Below are 24,340 nucleotides of genomic sequence, written 5' to 3'. Positions count from 1 at the left end.
AGACCAGGCCAGAAGATTGTGTGCTGTGTTTGCTGCTTTCTCCTCTAAATCCATGCTTGTTTTCATGACCGTCATAGGGTAGGAAAATTGACCTGATTCTCACCTGCAAGAAAGAGACTTCCTTCATGTTCTGTTCTGGTCCCTGAACTCATTATTTCCCTATCTTCATGTCTAAAAATCAAGAAGTAGCAGAACCAGGTGTACCATGACAAAGTTGATATTGATCCAGTGATGTATGCTCAGCTGTTAACCATCATCTGTTGTGTAGATGTGTGGTGGTAGGTAATTATTTGAGAGTGATTCCATTTAAATCTAACAAAAAAAAAAAAATCACTAAGAACTATGAGATTGCATAGCCATCTCCTAAGAGAAAAGAATTGTAACTCAGTGCAGAAATTGTGGTGCCAACTCTGACGATTATGTTGGGAGCCTTATAATATGTATCTTTCCTGAAGCTGTCAGCTGGTAGAATCAGTTTTAATTGGATAGAATTTAAATCTTTGTTGAAATATTAAAATAAAGCTTCTAGACTTGAGATGTCCACAGAAAAGCTTTTAAAGGAGTAAACAGTAACTAATATCATCCTAACACCAGCAAAAAGATAAACAAAAATCCTACGTGAAATGCGGATCCTGCATTAATGACTCTTTGAAACCGGATCCTTATTTTTCAGGTAGTTAAATTTTAAAATAAAACGTCTTTAGAAAACATGTGAGCAAAGTAAATGGAAAAATTTCTTCCACTATGTGAAAAATAGGCTGTATTAATGCAGACAATTTAGTAAACTTCCTGCTCTTTTTTTTTTTTTTTTTTTGCTGTGTATAAGTGTTCATTTTCTTTCACATGGATTCTATATAATTTCAAGAAAAAAGAAAAGTCTGGAATGTGAATTACTCTTTTTCCAAAACTTTGATAATTATCCTGAAAAACTGTACTTTTACTTTTTCTCCCATTTCTACCTCCCAGAACATTTATCTTGGCTAGCAACTGAATACTCGGATTTCTGTCTTGTTGCACTTTCAATTAAGATTCTCACTTTCAGAACACAAAAGCAGCAGATGCTAAAGAATCTGATATTTGCCTTAGACAGGTACAGGGCCACCAGCTGCAATGAAGTCAGTCCCAGGCATTTTGCCAGTAAAGGGAAAACAGATGAAGGAAAATTAGCAGTTTCTTACAAACCCTACCTGGTTTAAGCATCTTCTATTCCAAGTTATTACTGGGTTCCAGGGGGTTGATGAGGACTCTTCTTGCTGGAAGCACCAGTCCCCACCTGAGAACTGATGGACTTAGTTTAAGCACTTTGGATAAAATCAGTCATGTTCATTGAACAGTTTCAGCTGGTGGGTTTTAGTGAAATAAGATGAGAACATCTGTAGGACATGGAGGGATAAAAACATGGTGCAGAGAGATGGAAGTGAACAGATGTGGATATTAATATCCTTGGTACCAGCAGGACAACTCTGCCCAGTCTGAGGTGCATTTGCTCTGTGATGTTCGCTTCCCTTTGTTTCTTCCCTTTGGGTGTGCTGTAAACCATAGGCAAGAGTAAGAACCCTGAAATATTAAGCAGCACAGTGGCACACAGGTGCCAGGGCTCGCCAGAGGCAAGTGGCATGGCTTGAAACAGTTGGCTGTGAAACCGAGTGTTCAGTGAATTGACCATCTGCCCAGGCATAGCTGTTGTACAGAATCACAGAACGGGTTGGGTTGGAAGGGACCTTAATGATTTTCTCATTCCAGCTCCCCTGCCATGGCCTGGGACACCTTCCACCAGACCAGGTAGCTCAGCACCCATCCAGCCTGAACTGGAGCCCTGCCAGGGCTCAGCATGTGAATTGTGCATTTATCACTTACCCTCCAGGGAAAAATTGCTCCCTTGGTGCCCCTGTTTTCCCTGTCCCTTTTTTCGCTCTACTTGGGATACCACACTTTTAGGCCACAAGTTTCCTCTTGCTTTCATTAGGATTTACAACCCTTAGGGCCCAGTATTTGGGGCTGGGAAATGCTATTGTTTATAATATGCTTACAGTGCAAGTGGCTTCTTTCTTTTTGTGCCATTGATTGATTAGTGGAGTTTGTCCAAGTAATTTTCCCTCTTGATATGTGCGCTTTACTTCTCTAGCACAAAGTTGGTGTGAAGATTAACTAATTAATCTCATGAGATTCTTTACTGAAAGGAATGCCTTACTGAGCAACAGAACAAAGTAGGGACAATATGTATGAACGCAGCTTATTCCAGATGATGTCTACAAAGCTGAGGATCTTTTTCTCCCCTAAGCAAGTAAGACTGTTAGAATGTCTCGGCTTAATTTTTTTTTCTCTGTTCAGTACAATGCAGAACATCTGTTGTAAAAGAATGGATAATTAATAATTGAAACTAGATTGCACTGTCCAAAATAAAGTGCCTATAGTACTTGTAGATTTCCTGAGTTTTTTTGCCTTTGTCTCTTTATTTCTTCTCAAAGTATAATAATCAGTCATTGTTAGTAATTAGATTTTATTTCAGAATGGAAGTTTCTACTGTGTTTTCCTTATGTTTTGAATAACATATTTTCAAGTTGGTTGTGGTGATAAAGCTTTTTATGTCAAGTGTAAAGGAAGAGAAAGCAGAATATGATAATAAAGAAACAGAAAAAAGAAATTTTCATTTCATGTCAGCTTACTAAATTAGACCCATTCTGTGGAATGAAGAGATAAAAATCTAGAATTTGATTTGAGGGAGATTTGGAAAACCAAGAAGCTTAATCTTTTCATGTTCCTTGCCCCAGAACTGATTGCTCCAGAGCTCCTGTTTATGCCTGTGATTAGGAGCTGAGCCTGACGAGTTCTATTTTCAGCACTGCTATGGGATCCCAGCGGTGAAAATAACCTTGGTGCTTTGGGCTCAAACAGCACTTCCAGCTTCCACAGCCCTTGCTAAGCTAAGATAGACTTCTAAGATAAAAAGAATGTAAAATTGAAAGTGTTTTGTTTATTCTAGAACTTACATAATATAATCCTAGGTATTTAAAATTAACACTGAATGAAAACTAAACAGCACTAGATTAGATAGGCCCAAAGAGTTTGTGGAATCTCCATCCTTGAAAGTATTTAAATATTGACAGGACAAGGTCCTGAGAACTTAACTCTACCTTTGAAACTGGCTGAGTGTGAAGCAGGAGTTTGATATAAATGACCTCTAGATGTCTTTACATACCTGAATTAAATAATTTAAATTGTAAATCACTGTATATTTCTAGATAAGGCAAAACTAACTCAAAACATCCTGCAGTAATCTGTTAAGTTACATTAATAAGTAGATTTCTTCATTGTTTTTAGCATTACATTTCTATTTTTTGGTAAGGATGACGCAAAGAAGATATTGTGCCCTTTTTTACAGTCCTCATTAAAACACTAGGTGCACTAAGGTAAGGACAAAATGTAGAATCTTTATTTTCATTTAATTCTGGCTTAATGGAAATGGAATCTGGACTTTAAAAACCAGAGATTTAAAAAGTGACACTAATCTTCAGTGACTCTTTTCTCCCCCATCTCATCTTTTTTCGTCCTTTGATTAATTATTACCTCAAAGCAGAAGTATATATTTTGATAATTCACCCTGGCTGCTGGGGTTGCAGGTTACTCTTGAGAAGGTGAAGGTCGGTGTTTGTGCACAGCCCAGCCCACAAGCAGTGACTCAGCAGCTCTCAAAAACCCTGAGATGCTGCAGCATCTTCAGCTTTAATGGAGAAAAAGAAGTAGCTGAATCTATTCGTGTCTGGTCCAAGGTGAGGCACTTTTGAAAACGGGGCTCCTGCCAGAGCTCAGCTCCCAGGAGAAGAGGCTGTGGGTGGGAGCCTGTCCCCTGGATGGAGGAGAAGGGCTGGTGGGGGTGCACTGCCCTCTCTTGGAGTTTGGTGGGAACGGGAGCAGTCCCATCCCGAGTGGTGCTCTCAGAGGTGTGCTGAGGTGATGTTCACAGTAAGGAGGGATTGGTTTTGTACGCTGCTGTCTCTTAGGAAGACTCTTCTCCCTATTACTCTAGATTTTCTGTGTACCCCCATTCACATCAAGTAGGATTAATGGAGAAAACAACTGAATCACGTCTCCAAAGGTGTTTCAGCCTCATGTTTGCTTTTCTTGAGTCTTTATTGCACTGACCCAACCTTATACCTGGGACTTCGGTGATATACAGTACACACCACCACATAAAATATTTGCAAGTTATTGTTCATACATACACTCACTCTTTCTATCTAGTAAAGCAACCACAGATGATTCCCACAGATAATAAAAAAATACAGCTTTTATGGCTGCTTTATTCTGCAGTCACTTTTGTCCTGTTATGAACATCTTGAATAATACAGAACAGATAAATGGATTTTTTTTTTCCAACCACTAGCCAGCTCTTTATGTCAAACAACATTCATCAAGATGCCAAATGCAATTCTCAACAATTCTTTTATTAGGAATACTGTGCAATCTCAGCTTTCAAAAATATTGGCAGATGATAATTTTTCTCTCTTAAAAGACAGTCCTTTGTTATCTAGTATTCTGGTGACAAGAGATTGTCTTATCACTCAATGAGCACTGAATCTTTCATGGGTGCAAACAGGATGAATTCACTGTCTGAACCTTTTGCCACATCATTTCTCTTGCATTTAAACAGCCAAGACTTGAGGAAGATGATTGTATCCTACCAGCTATGGACCTCTGTGGGTTCTTCCTGGGGAAAGTGAGGATAGTTTCCCTTCTCTGGATCTGGATTCAGTCTGAATCCAAATTACACTGTCTAGTCATCATGACTATGGTTTTCCTTTGGGGTAGTTTGAAGTGCGTTACCCTCCATGTCAGCAAAGTGCAAGCTGATTGAATCAGTTTGGATTATGCATCTTTGTATGAATGAGAACTTCTTTCTTCTTAAGTCACTGAGTAACACTTGCAAAACAACTTGTTCCAGGCCTTTTCCTTGCATTAAAGAGGTCATTTCTACTTACTTCTGATCCAGGTCATCATTCAAAGGCAATATTCTTCTTTTTTTCTTCAATGTTAGAAGTGTAATTCTGTCACTGAAGTCTTTTCTTTCCTTACCAAATTGCTGCACTTTCTGAGTTAACAAGAACTTTTGGCAATGAAATACTCCACAGTGCCTCAATTGAATTATTGGTGTATTATTTTAATGGTGTCTTAATGAAATTGCTTAGCAACTAACCTTGTCTTTTATCTGGCATTAGAGACAGCTTCAAAACTGTCAGCTCTAGCCCATTTCATGTTTTCGTCTAGGTGCTCATACTGGTACCCAATTTATTTGAAGCAGAAACTTGGGCCAAATTTTAGTAGCATTACTCATGTGCACAGTTCTACAGAAGCTGATGTTACCTGATGTTCCTGTGAGGAAAGATTTTTAAAATTTCACAGAGGCTTTAGTCTCCTCTTTTCCTATTAATATCCAACTAAATGCTTATTTTGTTTCTTCTGTAGCTTTGTCTTTAATTTGTTTGCTCTTGCAAACATATACTGCTTCCAGCACCTCAGTCCTGTAAAAGGAATAGATCTAATTTGCTTTACACTAGCGTTGAATTTATTTCAAAATTTCACTACCAAACCAGTTCCTTCCTTTGGATTGTTTCACTTTATATCTTATTCTAGGTCTTAAGAAAGCTTAAGCAATGAATGAGTTCAATTAATTAAAAGCAGAGCAGTTTTCTTTGAATGCATGTGTGGAGTGCTGAATCTGGAGGACCAGATTGTGTCTTTACTCACTCACACTCACACACTCTTGCACACGTTTACACACTTCAACTCATGCACACTCACACTCACTTGAAAAAGACAATCCAAATTCAGAAGTGATCTGTAAAGTGACAGAAATGACATTTCACTATGTTGGGATTCCACAGCACAGATTCTCTTGCTATCAGTCACCATGTGAAAAACAACCAAACCCCACAACCCTCTAAAGTCATGCAAGTGACAAGCAGAGAAGAGGGGAAAAATTGAGCTCTTTAGAGAATTTAAGTAGGGAATGCCCTGCTTTTGTTAGGAGTAGGACATTTCTGGTTTCTGTTGCTGATTTCCCCTTTTGCTGTGTCTTGTGAGAAATATTACTTGTTCTGTGTGGGTCACCAGGCTTGGGGCTGTGCATGAAGCTTGTGATAGGTAAGGAAAGTGAAGGATTTGACCTGATTTGCATTTTATCTCCATTTCCGGTCAGTTGATGCATCAGAAGTGAATGTAAAATGTGTGACTCCATGAAATAGATTTGTTGGGTTTTTTTTCATGCTATTCTATTTCACTAGTACTATGTGCTTTCGTAAGATGTAATAGCAAAAAGCTGGTCCAAGGGGAGATATGAGTGGCCAAAATAAAAGCCTGAGAGCAATTCTGGACTTTTTTAACTAAGCCATTAAATCTAGAATTCACAGCAGATTTATAGGTCTCACAATTCCATCTCTAGATGCAAAACTAGAGTCCCCTTGCTAAGAATTCCTAGGTTTCTTTGTGATGACAGCAATAACACATGTAATTGTCAAAAGCAATGTCATCAGCAGAGTTACACTGAAAAAGGATTGAAAAAAGTGTGGACTGTCTTAAGGTCTATAAATTATGTTTGGTTTCCATTTGTCAATTCTATGAAGAGCAAATCACGTTTCTCCCTTTTTAGAGGGGGATGATTAATGGATGCCTTGCATTTGGTTGCAAAAGGTTGTGTCAACTGTATTGGCTTTTTTTTTAACAGAGGAAAAAACCCCATCCATCTGGAGCAATAGGAGGTGCAGAGTGTGCTTGCTCTGCCTGGTGTGAATAAGCAGATTCTGATCATTGCTGAGCACTGATCTGAGCAGAGAGTAATTACTCTTGCTGTGGAGAAGTAGTGTTTGCTCCTATTCACTCTTCACTTTTGTTTAAGACAACAATAAACCAGACCAGAGGCACTCCAAGGTTGGTCTCCCACCTCAAAGGGCTTTTGCTGGAAGTCAGAGGCAGATGAATACAGCTCTTCCTACTCCTGTGTTAATAACTTAATTTTTTACTGGTGGAATCAGAGGTAGTTTAAAAACTGTTAACGTGAAAGTCATGGGCCCAAGTCTTCACATACAGCCCAAGCAAACTGATAATGTTGTTGTTGTTGATGTAGGTGGGGTTGGTAATTTCTGTCAGGTAACAAGCTATAGCACGAGGGAAAATGGCCTCAAGTTGCACCAGAGGAGGTTTAGATTATATACTAGGAAAAATTTCTTCACTGAAAGGGTGGTCAAACACTGGAACAGGTTGCCCAGGGAAGTAAGTGGTGGAGTCACCATCTCTGGAAGTGTTTGAAAAGTGTGTAGATGTGGTGATTAGGGATGTGGTTTAGGTAGTGTTAACCTAATGGTTGGACTTTATGATTTTTTTGTGATTTTAGAAGTACTTTTCAGCCTTTTATCCCATGGTAATTTCCCTTTGGTGAGGGAACACCTCAAAAATCTTATTTGACTTCATGAGTTAGGTTGCCTTTCCCTACAGGCTCTAAGGACCTGGATAAATTTAATGTGTGATTTTCACATGCAAAAGTCATGTTGATTTCTCTGTGATGTTTGGAATAAACTCATCCAAAAAACAGTGTTGGCTGGGAAAGAAGCAATCTGCTGTATTAGGGACTGTAAAAGTAGAGCAAGATGTTTGATGGAATAGCTCACATTTCAGGAAATCCAGCATGCTTTCTACAGTGAAGCCCAAAATGATAAAAATAGTTTTTTTTCTAATCTCTTTATCTTAGGTATTCTTAGCTATTAAAGTTTATGGCATCTAAACTTAGATTAATATTTGTTATTGTTTCTGGTTTTGGTTTTCATGCTTTTCTTGTTCAGCACATTTGTGTCTGGTTGTATTTTCTGTATAATCAGCTGCATAAAGCCAATGGGTAATAGACTACTTCAAAGCAGAAATTGGGTTAATTTATTTAAAAGGAAATTCTAAAGAGTACTTACTCTGTATTTCATATGCTGCAACAAAAAAAAAAAAAAAAAAAGGCATTAAAATGAATTGTACTTTCCCTCCTTTTTCATTTGTATTCCAGGCAACTTAATAATATGACTGAAACTATGTTAACATGTAGTGCAGCTCAGTGGAAGTGTGTTTGCAGAATGAAATGGTTGATGTTGAGATTACATCTGCACTATGGGCATTTTGGAGGTAGAGGGTCTGACTTCAGAATAGTGCTAAGGTGATAGTGTGATCTGAATGCCCAGAACAGTGGTTGGAAAACATTAGATGCACTCCTGAGGTGTATCACAGTCATCGAATGGTTTGTGTTGGAAGGAACCTTAAAAATCATTTATTTCCAGCTCCCTGCCATGGGCAGGGGCTGTTCTGGTTTAGTTTCCTGGAAAAGAAATGCATTTCCTGTGCTCTGAGGTCACTGTGGCCTGAGGCAGAACACAAGGATTTGTTACAGAGGTTTCCTCAAAATTTTGGAGAGCTAATTTCAGAAGCACACTTCTAGTGTGCTCTGAAAGGTTTATATAAAATTCACACAGCCTTTTCCTCTTGTTTTGACTTACTTTTAATATAGGTATCAATTTATTCTACTTATCCAATACATGCTATCTTTTGGGCTTGTAACTCTGATTATTTACACACAGATACGTTGTAATGAAATTTGCTTTTCTTATCTTATAAAAAACCTGGTGCTGCAGCTGTGATGCGAGTAGTGACTGATGGTTGGCTCTAACTTGTTTTGCTTTATGACACCTGTGCAGAGTGATTAACAGTACAGGGTACGACAGTGCAGCAGATAATGCTGAAAGCTGGTCTCATAGTTAGTAATCTGACTGGTGGATGGAGTCATCCATCAGCTCCCTGCTCTGTCTCCCACTGTCTGTGCCCTCGCATAAATTCACAGCAGTGGCACAGCTCTGCCACATCTGAGGTGCTGTTGGCATACAAACTAAACTGGTGTGTCACTTTTACCTACAGAATGGCTGGGTATCACAATGCAAAGCCAAGGCTTTTGGAGAGCAGAGAAAACAAAGTGCTCATAGCCCAGGGTGGTAGTTAGCAGATTAAAGCCAAAGTCAGCAGTGTCTGAAAATCTGTTTAGGCACTTAACTTTTATTGATTGGGTGAAGTATTAAGTGCTTCAGTGCCTCAACAGTCTCTCCCTCCATTCCCTTTTTCAGAAATGCAGATGAGAGCACTTTCACCCTTCAGAGGAGTGGCCTAACACAAAATGTGTTAAGGCAGGGATGTGACAGTGATGAGGTCAGATGAGTTCCTTGCCCAGGTAGAAGGAAGTGTGTGAGACTAGAGTGGCTCTTGATTAACAGCTTGCCTTGGAGGCACAATCCAAACCCAGTGACAAGACTCTTATTAACTTCAGGGAGCTCGGATCAAGCCCATTGATTTGTGCTTATTTCTGCTCTAGTTGTTCTAGTCCAAATTAATGCTGTGCTGTGATATTTCCAAATACCAACATAAACAAAATCCACTCAAGAAGGTAGTCATAAAAATAGGAAAATCATAATGCTTGAATCACAGTACTGAATCAATAAACATTAAAGATAGGAACCTGGCCCCAGAAATTAGTGTGATAAGAAAAAGGAACCAACTGATAAACATCATGATTTTTGGCTTCAGAAGCTGGATAGGCTCCTTAGTGACAGTATCTTATATTTTTAAATATTGATATTTTGATTATTAATCCTTTCTGTGTAACTTGTATCATCTCTCAATCTTTATTTTGGAAATCACATTAATTATATGCTTGGAATATTTGAAAGTGTTAAATGAAAATAAAAGTGTTTAAAAATGCTCATTTGCATTACTATTTTCTAAAGTAAATCAGATGTAATAGGAGATTTTACCTTTATGTTACTATGGAAAAATTACCCCCGTTTTATGTTAGAGGTACAGTGGGGCTGGGTAACTGGTCTGAGATTATTCAGGGGTTCTGCAGAACCCTAAACTTTTAAGTCAAAGGCCAAACAGTTATGCTACCAAGGAGGTTTCTAGAGACATAAAAAAAGTTTTGGCAGCTGCTCAATTATGAAAGACACATTCTGTGTAGATTATATGTGTATTTACACCTTCACATACAATAGCTCTTTAGCATCTGGTGTCTCACAGACACCAGATGCTATGCTTCCTTATAATTCCTAGGTAGCAAGTTAAGTTGTGTCTAACTCTGCCTACCTAAATGAAAGAAGATAAGGGAATGAAGTGTGCACTACTCAAACCCAAACAGGAATTTTTTCCTGAGAAATGCCAGGTGTGGATATTTTCATTTAAGGCTTGTCTAAAAACAGATCAGTGTTTGCCATTTGCAAAGCAACTTAGAAAAAAATAAAATAAAAATGCTAACGATTCAAGCCTTTAATACCTTTCAAAGGCAAATATTCTTTAAAACTTTTCATGTTTTTCAGTCGTGATGCCTTATTCCCATTCCTTAGGGGTATTGCTCTGTTGCCTGATGAAATACTGGAACAATCTCTATTTACTGCTCAGACCTGTATATTCCCTCATGCAGAGACACATGAGAGGACTACCTCATTATTGCCACTGGTTCATCAGCAATGCAGATCAATTAATACCACAGCTAATGGGGTGAAGTCTACTACAACTCTCAGTCATGTATCTTTTGTCACTCCTAAACTAACACTCCTGGACAAAGCTAGAAAGCAAATTTACTATGCAGAGATTATTTTTGATACGCTACCAAATCTATAATTCAAAGCACTGTAGAAACTGGAGGTGGAAGGAACCCAGCACATTATCAAACGAGTTCTCATGCCAAAGCAAGGCTGCTTGTTGCAGACAGCCAGGTAATATTTTAGGCAGTCAAACTGCCTTCTCTGAAATTTCTGCCAGAATGTAACAAAACCCACCATTAGAGATCAGCTTCTCTCCTCTCTCTGTGTTTTGGGTTTCTTTTCTCAACATCTGACTTTTTGTCTGCCACTCCAATAGATCATTCTTGAAAACCCTAGCAGCCTACTGTGCCTGCCTAGTAACTTCTGTGCTTTAGTGTTAAAAATTTCAGGTTTAATTTTTCAAATTAGCTAAGCACAGCTTCATTTAGGTCTGGTTGAACTAGTGGCAAAGTCATTCTGCCTATTTGATCATATGTTATGTGTTTATACACATAGCTGAAGCATATTGTTTTCATTACTGAACATTGGCTATAGTAGTTTTGACATTGCATTGGAGCATTTTGTAATGGTCATATATAATAAGCTTCTCTGAAGTTCCTAGCTGCTTGCTTAGTTTTCCATTTGACTCCTCTTAACCACTGTATTTTCACTCTCCCTTCCATATAGATTATGCTGCTGACTGATCCAGAAGTTGAAAGCAGTTTATTAATCAGTTCTGATGAAGGAGCCACCTATCAAAAATACCGTCTGAACTTCTACATCCACAGTCTGCTCTTCCACCCCAAACAGGAGGACTGGATCTTAGCCTACAGCCAGGATCAGAAGGTAAGAGCTGTGGGCTGGTTTGCTTGGGGAGAACCCAGAGCTTCCCCATGTCTCTGTGCAGCTGCTGCAGAGCATTCAGGACAGGCTTTGGGGTGACCCCAGGACAGTCTCTGGAAATTCCAGTTTGGTATTTCCAAGCAGGAAACATTGACCAAGCCTCAGTGTAAAGGTCAAAGCAAAGGACATGGGCATCTGCTGTGTTCCTGGGGCCTAGCCCTCTATTACTGATCTGGCAGTCTGTGTTTATTCATCCATCCTTTTGGCAATATTGTGTGACAGGCAATGGGCAGAGAAGACAGCTAGGTTCCTTCACAAACCTCTAATGAGACTTTTATTCGACAATTCTTTTCCTCCAGTTTAGTATCAGCCCCAAGAACAGTATAAGACACTCTTTGTTCCTCTCTGGTTGGCATATTTTCAAGTAGTTTTTGATTTTCTGAGAGGAAAAAGTAACACTGAATCAATTTCCTTTGAAGTCCAGTTCCCTCAATGTGGGTAATCCATCAGCCAAATAAATATGCTGTGAGATTTGCCTTCATTTTTTGCTGCCCAACCTAACACAACAACACAGGACTTTTTTGTGGAGAACTCATTGTTGGAATTTTTTGAAAATCAGACACATCAATACAAGTCAGTTTTCTTATGGCCAAGGATTTGATAGACCTCAATCTGTTTAGTTCAACAAAAAAGCACATTGAAGGAAAACTATATTGTTGCACATAAATGTTTCTATGGGGGAAGACAAATCATAGGAGAAACCATTTCAATTTAGTGATAAAAACTTCTAACAAAAATTGATGGTTAGGAGTCAGTGGCAGATAAACTCAGCTGTAAAGTAACTAGCCTTTGGAGCAAACTGCTCAGAGAAATTGCTGATTTCACATCCTGACGTTTTAAAGTTTTATGAATAAACCTGGAAAAAGACCAAAAGAGTTTGTTGAGCTCCCAGCAAGGGTAAAAGAGTGAAACGTCTTGACATTTAGCATATAGGCTTTTACACAAAATAATTTAGTGGGCTCCTTTTTGTTTTGTGTATGATGTAAGAATAGAATCTGTGAATATAATTGATAAGCTAACTATTGGCTGAATTGTTCAGGTTATACATTAATGTAAGGATCAACATAAAAGTTTGAAATCTGTGATGTTTTCTGTCTGTGTAGTTAAATTAATTGTAAAATAATTACACTACTAATTTTCATTTTGCATAAATTAGACTTGGTATTACAGTAAACCTGAGAAAACAAAGGCATAAGGAGACTGAGTAAGTAAGTAGGGTTGCAAAATGGTTGTATTGAAATTTTTGGAATATTTTCATCCTTCACTTTACACTCAAACCCAGAGTCCTTCCAGGACTGTAGCTTAATGCCCTTTGCAACTGAGAAATGCATCTTGCCTCCTAATTCTTTCTGTACAGGCAGTTGCATGCGTTACTTTATACTCACCCCTCTCACAGTGTTTTGTAGAGTGTACCATGGTTATACTCTGTTCAGAGGAATGTGCAGATTAAATTATTTCTCTGTGTTCAGTGCGTAATTAGACAAAGACAAAATGTTTCCTTTCCCTTGTAGCTCTTGAGTTCTCTGGACTGATATGAAACAGAACAGAAGCTGGTCTCTGATGTCTTTTTAGGACCATTGGAATGAAACTTACAGTTTTTAATAACAGGAAATTTATTACATGAAAATCAATGAAACTTTCAGAGGGAGCTTTGTCAAATGAAAGTAGCATATAGTAGAAAATTCATTTCAGTTGCTAGGGTATTCAGTCTGGTCAGGAAATAATTCTGAGTTAGAGACCATAGAGCTAAGGCTTATTTAATTTATGATTGATGGCTACCAAGCAGTATATCATCACTATTTCATAGGAAATGGCCAGTCTTCCACAGAATCCTTAAAGACAATCTGGATATAAGAACACAGGGTCTGTTTGTGTTAATGTGAATTTATGGGGGTGGTGTTGGAGTTGTGTGTATGGGATGTGTGTGAGGTGTTTGGGGAGAAGGGATGTAGGCTGTATTATAAAATTTTTTTGTTATGGAATTGATTAGCAAATTGAATAACTGTTGGTAATTCAATACTGTAGTTACAAGACAAAAATCAGGTAGCACAAAGTCTGTAGATCTGTACCAATTAAGTCCAAAATAGAATTTTAAAAGTACACTGAATGGGTATGAGTCACAGACCTGGTTTCTACTTTAAAGCCTAATGAACACATTTTCTGGCTTCGACAAGCTTTGCCCAAGAACTGTAGAGGGTAACCAGCAGGCAAAGAGCATTAATCAGCTTGGACTAAATTAAATGTAACTTGAACTAAGGGTCAAGTTCAGCCTATGGCTAAGTGTAAATGACTCCCATTGGTTTTGTGTTTGTGTATCCAAAGGCAGAATTTTCTCAGAGTAATTAAGATGTCCTGCAGGTATTTAGATAATTGCAATGGGAGCTGAGGGGTGCTTTGCAACAAATGACACTGCTGTTAGCTATTTCCTGATCCTGTGCTAAGGCTGTATTTAAGGGAGGAGAGTCCATTACTCTTTGGATTCCAGGCACTGTGTATCTACTGACTTGAGAGTCACCCAAGGAGAAGGGGAAACGTATCTGCATGGTAAGGAATTTACATTTTGGTGCCACTAACTTGGATGCTACTGACTGAAGAGGTTGTGAGGGTTTTCTTGATGAGGACTTAGAAGAGTAAATTGTATTTTGACCAGTTAAGATTGGTGCAGTCATTTAATTTTGCTGTTGACAGGAGGGAGGTGGTAATCAACTAGAAAACACTTTTACATGCTTCTAGCAAGCCACTTGATTGTTGTCATCCATTTGCATTGTGTCCTTGCAGCAAATTGGATGGGGAAAATCAGGTGGTGAATAGAGCAAGAGCTGGAGAGGCAGGAATCACATTGGATCTGGACTGTTTTGGTTCTCAGGAGTGTCCATCCAATTAAGGATTGATGAGGGCCAAGCCAACAGTAGTGGAGGCCTCTCATTGCTCAGTTGTAATAAACAGTTAGTGGGTCGCACAGAATCATCCCTCAATCTCTTCACAGCCCGCTGAGTCTATCACTATGATCAGAGCTTTTCTTGTTGGTTTGAATAGGGGTTTGCTCAATGGCAGGGAAATCTGTTTTAGCTGAAGTAATTTTATGTCCCAGTTTCTTGGGTGTTGATTGTGAGGGAATGTGGTTAATTACTGGGGTTCAGCTGATGAACAATAACTCATTAAGCTTCAGTGGCTCAGTTGCTTTTGTTCACATATCTTTCTCCTGTGTCTGTGCCTTGGGCAGTGGACTTGAATTACCACTGCTGACAAACCAGTCCCTAATTCAGTCCTGGCTTTTTCCTGCCAGTCTTGAGAAGAAAAAAGAGCAGCAAACCATCTGCTGCCTGCACTAATTGCTTCATGATTGCATTAATTGTTCTGGCTGAAAGTACAGTTGTTACTTGGCTGATTCTTACCACATAATTGCAGAACTACTGCATGCTTCTCCATTTTCTGCATAAAGGAGTTACAAATCAGAAGGAAACTCCAGACACAGAAAAGCAGTGCTTGTGAGGCAAAGGCTTTTTGGAGGTCTTGTACATGTAAGCTCTCATGAGTTTAATCAGCTTGCTTGTAGAATGAGGGGCTGTATTTTATGGGAATATTACTTATGTATTACTGTGTAATCTTCAAAAGTGGTTGGCTGTGTAATCAAACCATGGAATCAGACTCTAGGTCATATGGAGACATCTTCTGCTATTCAGATGGGTCAGGCACACAGAGGAGTGGTTAGTAATCAGCCAGGAATAACAGAGCTATTTGGACAGATGAAATAAAGGTGAAATTGGGAAACACAAGTCAGACAGGCAAAATGCAGAGTTGTAATTGCCCAGCTCGGGAATAAATGCACAGAGGCACTCATGTACTGAAAGGCAGCAACAGAGGCTGAAAAACAGATTTAAAACTGAGTTATTGTTGTTGCTTCTTCACTCCCATTTTAAAGTAACTCTTGAAAAGTGAGGCACCCCAAATTAAAGAAGCCCTGTCAGCATGGCACTAGTAAATGAAGAGGTTTGTGTTTTGGGGTGTTTTTCTTTCTTTATTAATTTTGGTCTTTTCCAAATGTCTGGTTCCATCTGCCTAGCTTTATTTACTGTGTGTATCATGCTGAAGATGAATATTAAGGACTGATACTTGCCTATAAATTGTTGAAATTTGGCAAATCATAATACTGATATTTTTGGGACAGCATGTCTTCTGACATCAAACCATATCGTCTTCTTCATTTTCCTACATTAAAGGATGTCCACTCCTCATGCATGTAAATGGAAGCGAATGGTATTCTTATATCTGGGATGACAGAGAAACCGCTTAGAGAAGAGATACAGATTCATATGGCCACAGGATGTCTGTGAGAGAGCAGACCAGCACTTAAAAGTACCTTCAGCCCCATCTGTCCCTGTGTTTTGGTCTAATACTTGTGTCTGACAGTAGAGTATCTGCCATAGACATAGCCAGAATTCACTCTTCAAGATGTGATGGGCTACTCTGATTGCACTCCGTAATTTTAAAACCTTTCATTTCACTGCATTAAGATCTTTTTAGGGTGTATCTGCTTGGAAAAGGATCACACACAGAACCTCTAGGAGTTCCTTTCAACATAAATTATTCTTTTTCTATTTACACACTCTCCATTTCAATGGTAACAGTAATTTCTTACTTAGACTAGAGAAGGGACAATAAAATCCAGATTGTTTTTCTCAGAAATTGCATCATAGGTAAAAAAACAAAAGAAAAAAACCCCAAACAAAACAACAAACAAAAAACCCCAAAACCAGAACAAACAAACCAAATGAACCAACAAAACAACAACAAACAATGAAAAACCCCCAAACAAACACCAAAAAAAAAAAAAAACCCAAAAAAAAAAACCCCAAAAACCCAACAAAAAGCCTGTTACCATCAAGTGACCTCCTTTTGGTGTGGTGTTTTGGTTTTTTTGTTTGCTACACTGCTGACAGCAGTAGTGACAACAATTCAGAGGACTATTCACTTGGGCTAATGTTAGCTGAGGGAGGCTAATCCCATCTAAAATTAATGGAGAGGAAAAAAGCTTCTCTAGAGTGGTAAGCATTAGCCACTTTGAATCATCCTCTGGAAAAGCCTATCTCTTTTGACAGACTGTGGACACAACCAGGGAGCTAGTTTGCATAAAGCTAACATTAGGCTGTGTGAATAACTCCCCCTTTCCCTGTGGCATCACTCCTGCAACAGTCTGCACTTTTTGTGTTAATGTTTGGGGCACCACTAATAGTCCAAGCCAGTTTTCCAGCAGACCTGGTACTCTTTGATGCACATTGTTGAAGATGGGAAAAGTAACAAGTAATTTCCATATTAAAAGTTGTTTGCCCCAGCTTTTGCAGCGTTGCATTCCTTCTTGATCTTAGATATCCCTTCTGGGTTACTTGTGCCAGGGATGCATAGGGCTTTCCTCAGGAAAGAAAGCCTTGTGACTGCTGCTCCCTGTTTTTAAGGCATTCACTATGGTTATGTTTTTAGGCAAGTGATGCACGCAAATCCCCTCGTGTGTAGCTCAGGCTGTGTGTGAGGACTCGAGGCACAGACACCTGTTGGGCATCATGGGTGATAACACATCTTGCACACAACCCTTTGCAAATATCCCTTGCTGTCTCTAAGCAAATTGAAAAGATTGGTGGCAGCCAGTATTCTGAAAATAAGCAAGGGAGGGACATAAAAATAAGAATAAAGATTGTGCCAGGTTGTATCTTCTTTTTTTTTTTTTTTCCTTTCTTTTTTCAATTGGCCACAAGCCAGTGTAGAAAGTGTATTGAAAAATATACGTAGAAAATCTGAAAAAATACACGTAGAAAGTGTGTTTCCTAGAGTACCCATCAGTCTTTTACAGACCTCACTAAGCAAACCGTGCTGGGGTAACAATTTAAAATAAGGAATGGAATTAAAAGTGATAGGAATCTCCAATGTTGTTTCCTACACTAATAATAAAGAAAAAAAAATAATCAACTAGCAGAGCCCAGTGGAAGATAGATTTCTGGGCCAAGAGTGTGATCAGTGAATCAGAAGGAAAGACTTTCAAGCAGTAATCACTGTGCTCTTCACTGACTCACTCATCTTTAGGCAAATCAATATATCCTTGCTTATCCATCTGTATAAACATCAGCCCTCTGTACCCTTAGAGAACTTGTTCTTTTTCTGGTTTTAGATCCTGGATACATACTTTTAGTTAAGGATAGATCTGTTATTTTTCTGCAAGATTTTCTGTGTTCTGTATACCTCCACTTTTCCTACTTCCATGAAAAAAAAAAGACTTTTCCCATTCCATCTGAGTTGGATGGTTCACTGGATTAGGAATAAAGACATGTACCCCATTTTGCTGGATGTGCTACTGAACTCTGTGGTGTTGAGCAAGTTCCATCACTTTTCTGTACATGACTCACCTCTGTTTTCTCTGTCATTTGGTTGAGTGCAATCTCCAAAATGTCTCCAGTTTCTTATTATACAAAGTGCCTGTCAACACTACATTCACTCGAAGCCGTAGGTTTTAATATAATGCAAATGATGAACAATAATTTATTTTTAAATTTAAAGCTGTGCATGTGTGCATGAAAATTCTGACACTTTGCCCTAAATTCTGCTGTAGTAAGCCTTTTCTCTTGTGTTCTCATTCAGATACGGTGCACTTTTTAAACAAAAATGTGCTTATTTATTGCAGTTATCTAAGCAATTATGAATCTACTTAGTAAATTTACAACACAGCAGAAAGCAACTCCTGGGTACCCTGTTGTCTGTAACAGAGATAGTATTTCTTAGCAGAGAAGGGATTTAACCTTGAGGACAACGTACTAAGTGGAGTGGTAAATTCATCATCCCTTGGACTTGAGATTGGATGTCTTTCCAAATGATAAAATCTAGTTCAGCCATCCGTTGTTGGCCTGAATAATTCTCTCTACTGCTTGAGTTACTGGTAAAGATGGTGCAGCATCTGTTAGGAGGAGAACACACTGATGATATTAGAGGCTCCTTCTGTCTTTAAAATATATATGCCAGTCAGAGTCCTTTAAATACCTCCTGGTAAAAAATATGTTTCCTGTCGCTTTTTTAGCCTGTGAGCTGAATGAACTGGGGACATCATCCTAATGCAGTTGCTTGCTTGCAAACTGCCACAAAACCAGAATACTGGCTGAAGTGGCTCATAGCTGACAGTGTGTGAGGAGTTATTGAGGAACAGGTGGGAAGAGAACTGAGGGTCATCTTCAGGATGCTTTGATGTGCTGAACATTCACAAAAGCAATTGCTGTGTTAGGACCGAACCAGACATCTCTGCACAGCAGCAGCATGCGGTTCATCAGCAAAAGCAGCTGCAGAGCCTCAGCCGTCACTGGTGTTTGAAGGGGCTGTGAAGCAGGTATCTGACAGCTTTATCACTCTGATGTGTTTCCATCAGCATTCAATAAGCACCAATTATTGGGTAACCTTATTGATGGTTCTGCGTGTGTGATTAATGCATTGCCTGCAACTTAAAATGTTCAAAGTCTATGCAGCATCCTGTGAACTTTATTGCTTCAAGGGTATTTAAGCTTCTTAACAGTGGAACTTACAAATAGATCAGAGATTAGGGAAGTAAATGAGTATCAACCCTGTAGCACATTTCTGTATGTTTTATTTTAGGAAAGAAATACCATGCACAATTTTATGTTCTTTTTTATACAAAACGTACTGTTCTTTTAAATGCAGTTTAGAAAAGAAAAACCTGGTCCATAGTCTGGTTCAGGGAATAGCAGCATGCCTCCTAACCTTTGGCTGCTCTGAAGAAGAAATGCCCTGTGCAGTAATTTCTTTAAATGCAATGTACTTTGTTTGATACCAAAGTAAGCTGCACTGGATGCATGTGGGGAGCATGCGTCCATCGAAATCCCTGTTCATTCAATTTCATTCCTGTTTTGAGATGTATCTTTTGCCACTCTGGAAACTTCTCTCCCACTGTGATAATTTTTCATCCAACAGATAGAGTCAGGGGCAAAGGGGTGTGAAGGACCATAAAGGACTGTGCCTGTATAAACATGTTCAATCTGAAGTCCTTCTCTGATGCACTAACCCCATTTTTTTCTGCACTGTATAGAAAGCAAATGAAATGCAAGAAAGATTTAAATTGGAGAAGTACATCACCAAATTGCAGCAATCCACATGATGCCTTCCCTACTGCTCTTTGCTTTCCTGAAATTTTCGATCAATTCAAAATATGGTCTTTCACAGTTTAATAATACTTGAAAAATGCTCTTATGAACAATGAGAATGATGACTGAAACCTTGTAGAAGGCTAGGATTTCTTCAAATGCACCTGCATTTGTAGTAGTAGTAAAAGTAGTAGTGGTAAAGTACAATTTAACAGCAATATAAAATTTATTCTGCATAAATGAATGAGAAGAAGGACTGCTGGCATGTATATCAAATTGTGTTGTTGCATCTTCAGAAAAAAAATTGTCTTTATCCAGCTGGATTCTTATGTTTATAGCTAAACTGCTTTTGGGATGTTGCATTCCCTGGTGAATTTGAAATTTGAGGAAAATAAAGATCTCTCAAAGTATTTATATGGTTCACCAGTGCAAAATCTGTGGCTAAGGTGCACTGGTGTTTGGAGGATTTTTGTGTGTGAATAAATGGTGTATGAAGGGGTAAGGGGGAAACAGCATGAATAGCATTAGTTTTAATCATCTCATAGAAACACGAGGAAGTGTAGGAGTCAAGAAGTCAGTATAGGTGAAGAAAGTACCAGGAGCTGTGGCTAGTAGAAACTTTCTCATGGAATTAGAGGTGAATTTGAATCAAACCCAGTGCTTTCAAAGCTGTTCTGAGCTAGTTTTCCATTTGCATCTGGGGTTTTTTGGGTCAATAATGTGGTGTAGATTGATATTTTTTGGTCTGATCTGTGTCCAGGGAGAATGAGTTGAGAGTGCACAGAAACTAGAGGTGAGAGAAAGAGCCCTTTTCTTTTTTGAATGTTAGACCAAAGTTGGTAAACCCAATCAACTCAGACTCCATGTTATATTCCATTATAAAATGTTTAGGGGGAATCTCTGAAGTAAAAGAGAAATAATAGAAACTACTGACTTTCTCAAAGTATTTCCCTAATGTCACTTCCAACACCCAACTTAAATCACCCTTTATTTAACCAGGTTTTGAATTCCTATGTGCATATTTTTTCTTGCATGAGATTAAATCATTGTCTAAAATTTAATATTCTCAGCAGCATAGGAAGCACATGGAACTGCCACATGATTCAAGATCTGTATGTGGAGGAGCATCAGAATCAAATATTTAATCCAATTATTTTAAATGCTGAATGATGAAACATCATGGACGCTCAGGGTCAGTTGTATCTGCATCAAACTGTAAAGGCACTGAAGTGAAAATGAAGGCACAAGACATTCCTCACATAACAGCTTTGGCTAGGAAAAGTAATCTGTTGAAAACATTAAGGGTGATGATAGGTCTTGATTGGCATAATGACCCTTTAGATGGTGTTGTATCAGAATAGGTGGGTCTAATAAAACCCAGTTATTCTTAATGGAAATTTTTGGAAACAAAACACATTTTCTCCTTATATTTTATAGAATTTACTTGAGTTTTTTATACTGTGAAATGCAAAAGAAAAAATTAGTCAAGTCTGAAGTTGGTGCTAGAAAGATTGGGAAATTAGAAGGGAAAAAGAATAATACATGGCAACTGTATGCTGCTGTTGCCTGTATATCCCAGAGCATTTCAAGGTGAAGCTTACGCTATCCCTCTGAAATACACGAGCAGCTCTTGGGCTTCTCATACAGGCTGGGAAACAAAAAAGAGGGAGGGGGCAGTATCATATCATGCCTGGTGTAGATAAGGACAGAAGTTCAGTTGTCAGATGTCAGCTTTCCCTGCTCCCAGAGACAGTGGTGTCGTGTTGTGAGAGGGCTGGGGAATTGTCTCACCATTCAGAGGGTTTATTTGAATCCCTGCTCAGCCTCAGAAGGTATTTGTAACCTCAGAACAGCCTTTTCTTTTCCTTTGCATTTCTTTTCTCTTATATAAATGAGGTACTTCACAGAATGTTAAGATTTAAAAAAGCAAAACAAAGCAAACCCAGACTATTTAATGGTTGTTACACAATCTGCAAATTACACAGAAAACTAAATGTAGAAGAGAAGAAGCAAGAAGAGAATTATTCCCTGGTGAACAAGGGTCAAATCTGAGAGATCAATACAAGATTTGTACTTCATAACGGTTTTGTCGCCATGAAAACAGAAATGTCAGCTTGGCCCTCAGATGAAAACATACAATAAAACTGTAAGAGGTTCGTTTTCTATCCGTGCTTGAAAAATAAGCACAGCAAAGAACATTCTCTGACTTCATTCTAATAATGCAAATTGTCATCAGACAGCAGTGCTTGCCAAAGAAAACAAAATGTCATCTTTGAAGGGACTGCATGCACAAGGCTATCACAAGAAGTCCCAGGAGAGAGAGGGATTTTGTAACAAGAGCAAAATGCCACGCTGGGTTTAAAAAATATCCATTCAAGCACTACAATTGCTAAAAGGGGAAAAATAATCCCAGCTGGATCATAACCAATACTTGACAGAAACATAGCCTTCAAAGACTTCTTTTTTTTCAATCCAACTGGATTAGCTATGTTTAAAAATTAATGATACTTAGAATAAAACATCTGAAAAAATCCTTATTGCAATTTTTTTGGGGGGAGGTGGAGTGGTCATCCCTAAGGTGGGGAATTCCCTCTTTGCTAAAGATACATTAGTGCTGCGTGTTCTGCTGTGAGTCAGGAAAGGCCAAAGCTGGTGCTGCGATAATGGCAGAGGATGAAAAACCTTCTAATGTCTGGTTATAAAAGTGTCTTATCAAAGACAATGAGAGCTTTGGATATGGGCTCCCAGGGAGCTGGTGTTTTCCTTTGAGAGCTGTTGCCTTTTCTCACATGCTGTCTCCAGCTCGCTGGGCACTGGCTTCTAATTTAAACGGTCCAGCCCTCACAGTAGAATTGCTGGATCCATTTCCTACCTTTGAAACAGAAACTCTTGCATTTCTCCACTTTTTTTACTTGAATTACATCTTCCTCAGGGCACAGATCAGGAGAAAGCAGGGCTCTGTGGGTGCGGTGCAGCATCACAGCCTCTGTTCTTGTGGGGGAGCTGAGGGATGCTCCAGGCCAGGGCCCCTCTGCAGGAAGAGCTGTGCTGGGAGAGCCAGAGGGAAGCTGTGGCACCAGGGCTGTAAGCACCTGGCACTGCAGTGGGACTGGAGGAGGGTGCTACACCAGCACAGAGAAAGCTTCTGCAGGCTGTGATTAATTCATTCTGGGCACTGCTACTGTCACCAGCAAATTCAGAGAGGGAATAACCTGCTTATTAGGGAATAGCAACTTACTAGTTGTGTTCAGGGAAACCAGAGAGGGATAAGGGTGAGAGATAAAAAGTGGGAAAACAGGATTCAATATGATGACTTCAGCTGTGGGAACATCAGTGTCCCTGGAAAGCTTGCATGCTGTTTATCCCTGGTCTGGAAATACAGACGTATTTGCTGAGTTTGGATTGCTCCCTGTTCTTTATTAAAGGATCACATGAGCTTTATTGAAACTTAAATTACTGTATGTCAAAGACAGTACTTAGCACAAAAGAAACTACTTTACCATGAAAAGAAAAACGTTTACATCAGTGAGATAGTAGATAATAGCAGTTGTTGTCATGCTTATATTTGCTGCAATTATAAAAAAAGGTCTAGAAATGGATTTTGAGTGTGAGGGAGAGAAAATACATCCTGTAGTGGTAAAGTTCTTGAATAGGTGACCTTAAATCACTGCAAAAAGTGGTTGTTCAGTGTTCTAAAAGATTTTATATAATTTCCAAAAAGAAAAGTGTTCCTTTGTTATAGTTAGTGTTTCCTAAAGTTTCAATTAAAAATGGATCTATAATCTTCTACTTAAAAATAAGACTCACTGAAATTTTAAAATTGGATGCTCTTCTAGCCACAGAACTACACTGTTTTTCCCTCTCCTTACTCTTGTTATCTTCTGTCCCTTCCGCCTTCTTCTCTCTCTCTTCTTTGACAGTGTTCAAGAGGAGGGGAGATGAAAGAGGTGAATTTTTAGCTTTAATATTTCAAAGTAAATTTTAACACATGCCAGTCCACTCTTTACCAAAAAGCTATTTAAATTAGTTTCTCCATGTTCTTAAAAGTTTTTAACATAGGAAAGGTATGGATATTGGGTTTTGCATTTGGAATCAATATCCAAATAAGTAGACCTCAAACCTTTTTTACATGCCAGTCTCATAATTCTTAAAATACATTCAAATAATCTTTTTTGATGAACACAAAGCTTTTAAATAATCATTTTTTTTTCTTGTGGTAGTCTCAAAGACATCCATCTTTCCTACCAATCCAGAGCCACTTCATGTTCCAAAAAAATTTGCCATGGTTTGCACATAAAAATTCAGGTCATCTGCATTTAATGCAAAATTCTTTAAGAGATGTCATGAAAAGAGAGATAATAGTTCAAAAAACAATGTCCAACATCTGCGTTGTCAGAAAAGGGGACTGACCAAGTCTACCAGGCAAAGAAAGGAAGAGAAACAGGATGAATCTGCAAGAAAAGTGTAGGGCTGACTGCCTCTCAGTCCTTCCACATGATGAATTTGAAGCTAAATTAAGCAAAAGGAATAACAGAACCCAAGTGATCCTTCCCTCTACTGGCCTTCTGGGAATTGTTTGATGGCAGCACTTAGGGAGAGCAGCTGTTGGGAAGTGCTCTGTAATAGTAACATTTGTACATCATTCCACAAAGATGTGACAGAGGATTTATAATACCTGAAACGTGCCTTTTTGCTGACCTTTCTCAGGCTGGT

At 38.8% G+C, this 24,340-nt stretch overlaps 1 protein-coding gene across 3 annotated transcripts in view; it reads left to right on the top strand.

The window, feature by feature from the left end:
• Positions 1–24,340, top strand: part of LOC131086579 (VPS10 domain-containing receptor SorCS1) — a 257,794-nt gene that overhangs the window by 142,205 nt on the left and 91,249 nt on the right. For all 3 annotated transcript variants that reach the window (XM_058029651.1, XM_058029653.1, XM_058029652.1), the window contains exon 4: positions 11,280–11,438. In XM_058029651.1, the coding sequence (XP_057885634.1) occupies positions 11,280–11,438 (159 nt within the window). The remainder of the gene's footprint in view (positions 1–11,279; positions 11,439–24,340) is intronic.

The sequence above is a fragment of the Melospiza georgiana genome, chromosome 8, assembly GCF_028018845.1.
Source record: "Melospiza georgiana isolate bMelGeo1 chromosome 8, bMelGeo1.pri, whole genome shotgun sequence".
NCBI lineage: Eukaryota > Metazoa > Chordata > Aves > Passeriformes > Passerellidae > Melospiza > Melospiza georgiana.
Note: the sequence above shows the minus strand (reverse complement) of the source record. Positions and strands in the feature narration are given on the sequence as shown.